The sequence below is a fragment of the Ambystoma mexicanum genome, chromosome 1p, assembly GCF_040938575.1.
Source record: "Ambystoma mexicanum isolate Mex_15411 chromosome 1p, UKY_AmexF1_1, whole genome shotgun sequence".
In the NCBI taxonomy this organism is placed as follows: Eukaryota; Metazoa; Chordata; class Amphibia; order Caudata; family Ambystomatidae; genus Ambystoma; species Ambystoma mexicanum.
This window is the reverse complement of record NC_090921.1, coordinates 765,819,186-765,827,841: the sequence shown is the minus strand read 5'-3', so window position 1 is coordinate 765,827,841 and position 8,656 is coordinate 765,819,186. Positions and strand designations below refer to the sequence as shown.

At 47.6% G+C, this 8,656-nt stretch overlaps 1 protein-coding gene across 1 annotated transcript in view; it reads left to right on the top strand.

Annotated features, from left to right (window-relative positions):
- LOC138580428 (protein S100-G-like) overlaps positions 1-8,396 on the top strand; it is a 56,138-nt gene extending 47,742 nt beyond the window's left edge. The window contains exon 3 of the mRNA XM_069650968.1: positions 8,180-8,396. Within this exon, the coding sequence (XP_069507069.1) occupies positions 8,180-8,335 (156 nt within the window). The 3' untranslated portion in view covers positions 8,336-8,396. The remainder of the gene's footprint in view (positions 1-8,179) is intronic.
- Positions 8,397-8,656: the final 260 nt, after the last annotated feature.

Below are 8,656 nucleotides of genomic sequence, written 5' to 3'. Positions count from 1 at the left end.
CACATCTGGCTGTCGCCTCGACAGTTTCCCCTCACCGCATCCCATCTAGTTTGCATATCATTGCAGTATAGTATATCCTTCGACCATTGGGCGACTATCGGACTCCGTTTACTTCCCCACTCCATAGCTACCCACCTCTTTGCTAGAATTAAGAGAAGACTTATCAGTTTCCTAGTTTCTTTAGGTATCTGCTCCGTGTACCCCAACAGGGCCGTCACCGGATCTGGCACAAGCCGTTGCCCCACCATATCCCCAATCTCCACGAACACCCCTTGCCAGAAATGCACCAACTCCCTGCACACCCAAGCCACATGGAGAAAACCCGCCATCCTCTGTCTGCATCTGAGACAAGCCCCGGACCTCTGAGGAAAGTAATCTTTTAGCTGAGCTGGAGAGTAATAGCACTGGTGCAAAAACTTAAAGTGGATTAGTTGAAAGTTCGAATTGACCGCCCCCTTCTTGGTCATCTCACAGCAGTACTCCCACATGCTTGCAGGGATTTCCCTCCCCAACAATCTCTCCCACGACTCTTTGGGCGACCTCCTGCCCACTAACTTGGCCTTCAAAGCTAATCCGTACAGCCTGGAGAGCACCCGTTGTCCAATACCTCCCCCCAGCACTCTATCGAGTAAAACATCTGCTGCAGGCGGCTCCGGGAAAGAAGGGAGCAGCCGCTGAAATGTCACCCTCAGCCTATAGTACAGAAACACATCTAATGCCGACAGGACCCCTCTCTCCCTCAGCTGGTCCAAGGAGAGGAACTTCCCACCCGGGAACAGGTCTCCTAACCGAATGACACCCAGTCATTTCATAGTGGCCACATAATGCGCTTCATTAGTCAGGGGAATGCCAGGGATAAATATCGGTGGAATTTCCGGCGAATAAAATACACTACCGATGGGCGCACGCCTCAAGGTAGACCAGGCCCAACATGTGATTTCCACCAGATTCCAAGGAGACAGAGACCGGCTCGGAGCAGTCAGGATAACCGACCGTAGCAACGCAGGCGATGCAATTGACCTTTCTATCTCCACGTGTCTGTGCTCCGCCGCCATCCCGTACCAGTACCTGAGGTAGCTCGCCTGCGCCACTATGTAATATAATTCAAAATCGGGAAGTGCCAAACCCCCCTCCCAAACCGGTGCCATGAGCCGCCCTAGAGAGACCCAAGCTTTTTTCCCGGCCCATATGAAGCTCGTAATCGATGAACGAAGGTCCCGAAAATATTTTTGAGGGACCTTCATGGGCACATTTAGAAACACATATAAGAGTTTGGGAAGAACAGACATCTTGACTACTGAGATCCTACCGTATAAATTAAGAGGTAGTGAGGCCCAGCCCAACATTGCCTTTTTAACCGAGTTCAGAGCCTCTACATAATTTGCCTTATATACCATCTCTTCATTCCTCGCAACGGTTACCCCCAGAAAACGAGTACTCTGCAGGTCCCACTGAAATCCCCAGTTATTTTGAAATCGAGATACCCCACCCGTCAATGGGAAGATAACAGACTTACATGCATTTATTTTAAGCCCTGAGAGGTCACCAAAGCACTGGAGGTCCAGCATGACCGGGTCCAGGTTAATTTCAGGATGACGAATGAACAGGACCATGTCGTCCGCATACAATGATATTATCACTTTATGGGTATGCAGTTGGACTCCCCGGTGTAAATGAAACTCCCGAACCCATTCAGCCCATGGCTCTATCGCCAAGGCGAAAAGCAGGGGAGACAACGGGCAGATCCCTGACGCGTCCCCCGCTCAAGCGGCAACTCCCCCGTGGTCTGCCCATTCACCCTCACTTTAGCCACTGGGTTGGTATATAAGAGTGACACCAAGGAGACGAAAAAATCGGCCAGTCCCAACCTGCACAAAACCGTGAATAAAAACGGCCATTCCACGGAATCAAAAGCTTTAGCGGCGTCCAATAGGACCGCCACTGCCGGGTCATCCGATGGTAACGCTGCCATCAGACCGAACATCCTCCGCAGCCCGAACGAAGTCGAACGCCCCGGAACAAACCCTGGCTGATCGGCCCTCACCAAGGTTGGCAACAGCGGCGCTAGCCGCCTCGCCACAATCTTCGCCAAAATCTTATTATCGAGATGAATAAGCGAAATCGGCCGGTACGATGAGCAGTCATCCTCCGGTTTACCCGGCTTCAGCAGTTCAACCACTACAGCCTCTCTAAGGGAATCAGGCAATCGGCCCAAGGACACCGCCTCTTGGTACACCCGTAAAAAATATGGCACCAATCTTTCCGCGTAACACTCTTAAAATTTGGCGGTAAAGCCATCAGGGCCCGGGGATTTCCCACCTGGCAGTGCCTTAATAGCATCTATCACCTCCTCCAGCGTCACCGGCCTATTCAACCAGCCCCTCTGCTCCTCCGAGCACCAATAAAGCCCCACCTCATCAAGAAACGCTTCTATATCCGCCTGCGCCGCCGATTGGCGGGACGAGTATAACCTACCATAAAATTCCTGGAACTCATGAACAATCCCTTTATCCTCGTAATGAACAACTCCCCCCTCATCCGTGATCGCCGTCACTCTATTCTCCCAGAGAATGTTGTGTAAGCACCAGCCTGAGGCAACTGGCTAACTATGCAGCCCAGTGAAACGATGGGGAGAGACAGCTGCCTGTACCCCCATCATACGGTGAATAAGCACACAAAAGCCGGTCCTGTGGTTCTGCGACACATACAGAGGGGAAAGGATGTTGGGAATCCCTGTGCAGCTTTGGATTCCCAGTGGCCGATTTAGGGGGCACACACACCGTGAGCCTTCAGGCGAAAATTGACTCAGACACCATGGCAGCAGCACCCAGAGCCCTAGAGACGGCAAGAGTAAGGGGGGGCTAAATCAACAAGAAGAAATGGTGCCTAACCACTCGACCCAGGAGATCCTGAAAGCAATCCAGGAGGCCAAAACAACTCTGGAATAGAAAATGGATGTGATAGGCATGGGTGGGGGGGTTTCTGCGACAAGACCTCTATAAACTATCGGCAAGAGTGGAGGAGGCAGAAAGCAGAAAACAGAACATCAGAAGTTGGAAACGCAGAAGGCAGGCCAAGGCACATTGATATAAGAATAACAGGCCTGTCTGAAAAAGTGGAAGGACCGTCGATGAAACTATACTTAGAGAGCTGGATAAAGCAGGCCCTAACGGACTGTCCAATGTTTTCTCAGTGGAAAGAGCCCATAGATTTCTGAGCAGAGTACCCAAGTCGAGGAGTGCTCAGAGACGAATTATAGGCAAGCTTTTAAACTTCATAGATAAAGATGTGATCCTACAGGCGGTCGAAGAAGAAAGGTACTGCGGCCATGAATGGAGCGAGAGTGGCAGTGTATCCGGACTTCACCAAAGCTGTCCAACAGGCACGCCAACTGTTTGAGACAGTCAAGAGAAGGTTACAGGGCCATGACACGAAGTACGCAATGCTGTACCTGGCCATACTTAGAGCAATTGGCTCACAGGGGACAAGATTCTGAAAGAAGCTTGGGACTGGGCTGACTCTCTTAGCTATAAGAAAGGGGTCAGGGAGCAGGAGATCAGCACGGAAACAAGGAATCCAGAGGAAAACATCCTCGAACTGTGAAAAGACAGAACGACAGGTAGAGTCTGCATCTAGTCACACGGGCATTCACCGGTTAGGTGGAAGACCAGGATAAGAAAACGCAAAGGTTGGAGAGGGCTGCTCCAAGCTGTTGCTCCCCCAAGACTCTCACCTACAGGTGACGTTGAAAGTTGTCAAGGTTCAAGGGCGACAGAGTTGGTGGAAAGTATGGGGAGCAGGTAGTTCAGGGGGAATGTTACACATTACGATTACCCAGAGCTGGCAGCACTGGAACACGATACCCATAGAAGACATTAGCAAAATCGGTGTGGGAGACAAACCGGGCATCATGCAGATCAAAATTAGCAATGGGGACGGGTGAAGGGCAAAAGAGCTTCCTGAAAGACCTAAGGTGGAATGTGAATGGTATTGATGATCACATTAAAAGAGGCTTAGTCTTAAATTTCTTCAGGCAGAATAGTAATGTGGCAAGAAACGCATATGGTGGACACAGCGTGTGCCTTTCTGAGAAGAACACAGTGCAATGTGGTTGAACATGCAGGGTACTATAGAGGATCTAGAGGAGTTGTCACCATGATTGAAAGATCCCTCCCCCTACAAGTAAACATGGTGGAAAGGGACAAAAGAGGGGAGATATGTTCTGATCACGGGAGATCTGTGGGGGGAGACTATAACTATCCTTAGGATATATGCACCACTAACCCTACAATACGACATGCTTCAAGTAATACAAACGTTAATGACAATACACGGGGCGGAGTTAACTGAAGTGGGGGGGGAGATTTTAACAAGACGGTGCATCCAGGAATAGAGAGGCCCATGCAACATAGAAGGCCTGAGCTTCCTCGAACAATGCTTTACACTTTCATAGAGGCCACAGGGCTGAGAGACGCATGGAGGGAGTTACATCCCAATGAGGCAGGTTTCTCTTCTGACTCTAATGCCTACAAGTCGCTTTCTAGACTACATTATTATGACTGGTAGAGTAGCACAAGCAGAATATCTAGCAAGCGGCATCTCAGATCACACGCGGCTATACATTAGAATCACGGGGGGAAAGTCTGGCGGGTAAACGGTTACTATCTCAACAATCCCCAAATTGCTGAAACTCTACAATCAGGGACAGAGGAGTACTTTCACCTAAACGAACAGACAGTTAGGAGTCACAGCACGATATGGGAAGCATATAAAACAGTAATACAGGGGCAAGCAATGGAGGCAATCGGACGACACAGAAGGGGAAGGCAAGCCCAACTTGAGGAGTTGGGGAAAGAAGTGAATAGCGGAGAGGAAGAAAAGCATAAAATGTAAAGAATTTAGAAGGAAACTCGTAAAAGCAATGGCCCAATAAAGGACAATAGCAGCAGATGACGCAAAAAAGGCCTTCTGGGATAAGAAAGCGAGACAGTATGAACTAGGGGATAAATTCAGGAAGTTACACACATGGTTAGTAACGAGAGAGGAAGGGACCGGATGGGTCAGAGCAATAATCAGATGAAACAACAATAGATGCACAGGGGAGAGACATTGCAGAAGCCTTTGCTCAGTATTTCCAGGAACTATACCGTGATGAGGAGTGTCGAGCACAGAAGCCAGCACACAATTCCTAGAGACTGCCAATTACCAAGTGTAAGAGGGACTGGGCACGGCATAAATTAGAAGCTGAATTGACGGCGGAAGAAATTCAAGTTGCTATCAGTCAACTGCAAGCTGGGAAAACCCCTGGCACTAACTGGTTTCCAATCAAGTTCTGGAAAAAGGCAGGGGGAAAGGTCATAGAAGCGATGGGACACATGTTTCATGACAGCTACAGAAACTGAAAATCTTCCGAAAATTTTCCGAAGTCATGAGACGGGCAACTACAGTAGTCATTCATAGGAAAGGGAATCCCCCTTTGTGTGCAGTGTATTGCCTCATCTCGGTTCTGAACGGGGAGGCCAAAATATTAGCAAAAATCCAGGCAAATTGATTGATTAAAGTGATAGGCCAACTGATTGATTCATATCAGTGCAGATTTGTCTCTGGAAGAGCCACAAGGATGCATCTTCAGAGAGTGCATAACGCAATGGGGAAGGCGTCACTCCTTCAAGGCACTCATATCCCTCGAATCTGAAATGTGTTTTGACTCTGTCAGAAGGAATTAGCTGTGGGCGATCATGGGTTTTGGTCCCTGGTTCACATCATGGGTCAGGTTATTATACACCAATCCAAGGGTGAGGGGGAATGGAAGCACGTTGAGCGAATTTCCTCTTCAGAGAGGCACGAATTTCCTCTTCAGAGCGGCACGCGACTGGGCTGCCCTCTCTCACCCCTCGTATTCCTGCTAGCTATGGAACTCCTTGCAGAGAAGTTCAGAACCGATTGTTTACTCACAGGATTTAAATGGCCCCAGTGAAGGGAGGACCGAATATCATTATATGGTGATGATGTGCTAATCATTTTAGGCGACCCTAAGATCTCCAGACCAAGGGAAATGGAACTGATCCAGGAAATCTGGATACATAGTGGACTGAAGATTAATTGGGGCAATCAGTATTTTTCCTGGTTAAAGGGGGAACTAATGCAATTCCGCCGATGAGGATCACCACAGATACGTTTTGATACCTCGGTATCATGGTGGATGTAGAAGGGACTGTTTTCCTGAAAAGGAATCTGAATGCAACACTCACAAAAGGACAAGACGATGTCAAATATTGGCCGAACTTACCGATATCGCATTCTGAAAGGGTCAACTTATTGGCCTTGCCGAAACTGATATACATCCTGCAAAACACCCCAGTAAAAATCCCCCAAAGTATCTTTCAGAGGATTGAGAACCTACAAAGAGAGATCACATGGGGACAAGGAGCCCTGAAAGTAGCTCTTAAAATGTTAATGAGGTCAGTCTGGGAAGGGGGACTGGATCTTCGTGGCATACAAAAATATTACTGGGTGTCAAAATTATTGGCGGCGAACTAATGGATTTCCGGTGGTACCCCAAATAAGCACATATAAAACTGGAACGCATAATGATTGAGGATCATCCCCCATTACAGATACTATATGGCAGCCAACAGGGAAAGGAGCTACCACAGGCAGGACAACAAACAATTGAAATAAAAAGGGAAGTGACCCGGGTTATGGGATGGGGAGGGAAAGTTACACTAGAATCACCACTGTGGGAGAACCCTGAGATACCTGAAGTCAGGAAGTAATTCAACCAGTCTCTCTGGGTGGCCAAAGGCATCCACAAAGTAAGGGATATCATCTGACAGAAAGAGATAGCGCCCTTCAGATACTTAGTAGATTATTTAATCTAACAGACAAAGATTGCTATGCATAGATACGTCTGAGACATGCAATGATTTCCGAAGGTAGAGCCAGTTGGGACATCCCCGAACACTCACCACTGGAGATTATCCTGCTGGTAGAAGAACCACATGAGAAAGCAATAACAATTCTTTATCAAGTCATTAATAACCACACCTCCCCACCGCTGATCAAACTAAAAAGCAACTGGAAGGCATTTGTAGGTACACTGGAGGAGGAAGATTGGACAGAGGATCAGTTGTCATCTAAAGAAGCTAATATATCTAGTAGGTTACGCTTGGTCCAGTACAAAATACTATATAGAATCTATTACAGTAGAGAGAGCTCACACCGCATGCGAACAGCCACAGGCTCAAAGTTCCTTCAGTGTACGACAGCACTAGGGACCTTCCAACACATGATCTTGGACTGCCCCAAGATACAATCCTTTTGGATAAAAGTTTTAACCAAATGTCAAGGGTGATTTGATCGCCCAATCCAAAGGTGCCCAAGACTGGCTCTGCTACACATATGGAGCGAGTGCGATATGACAACATATGAAAAGAAGTTGCTCTCAATGGCCTTGATGGTGGCGAAAAGAGATATAGCAGCCAAAGGTGTGGGGGGGCATCTGCACGAGGGGGGGCCCTCCCTGTACATTTCAGTGTGGAGGGAAGGAATAGAGAACTACGGAATGCTGGAAGAAAGGGTATATAGGTCAATAGGGGGCCCTACAAAACATCAACAGAAATGGGGGTAATGGACAGGACTGAGATAGTTTGCAGAGATTATACTGAGGGTAGATGGATACCCCTGCCAAATGCAAAATAAGCGAGAGATGAACACGACTGGCTATGGATTGGATGAATGGGTGGGGGAGAAGGGCAGATGTGGTCAGGAATGGGGTAGTGGGGACATATTTCAGTATGACATTTTGGTGCTGTTTTTGTGTAAGTTTCTTTGTACTAATTGAAAAGAAAAAACAACACAAATGTTATATAATAAAAGGTAGAGCTGGAAATGGAAATGATTCTGGGTCTCTGAACTGAGATAGAGTAGGAAATGATACAGGGTGGCTTACCTGGGAGATACAATTAAATCTGTGAAAGAAAGCATGGTCTCGCAACCACGCGTACATTGTGGTGAAGCTGCTGTGTTATCTCTGTGAGGGGACTAACCAGTTATAACCATAGTAATTTAGACACACTGTGCAATACTGACCCATCACCGTATGTCTGAACAAGCATCACTGCATTCTGTATGTCTAACTGTACCAACATTACGTGTTCCACTTTCTTTTTGCTTTCAGAAAATTGGTACAGGTGACGAGGTCCTCAAGAAGATCTGCAGTTCGATGGACCTCGATGGAAACAAGTCTGTTGATTTCCAGGAGTTTGCTGTGTTTGTGGCTGCCATTGCGGTTGCACTGAAAGAAGCCACAGGGGGGAAAGGCTGCCACAAATAACACGATAACACCAAGATCTTTGTGAATGTTCACTTCTAATAAAGATTTGTTTATTGAAGAATGCTTTCTCTGTGTGCAGTCTAAGCCTACCTGTACTTTTTATGCGTTTGTTTAAAGAGTACTTGGAGATAATGTGGGCCTGTATGTCGACTCTGGCTAAATCCTTGGAGTGCGGGAACATGGGGACTCCTCGCAAGATCCAGGAACTCATTGGGTGATATGCTAGGATAGTAGATTTCCATTTGGGATTCTGCCCAATACTAGTGGGGTGGTGGAGAAAGCTATCTGTGATCTGAGACAACCTCCATACTGCATTCATGA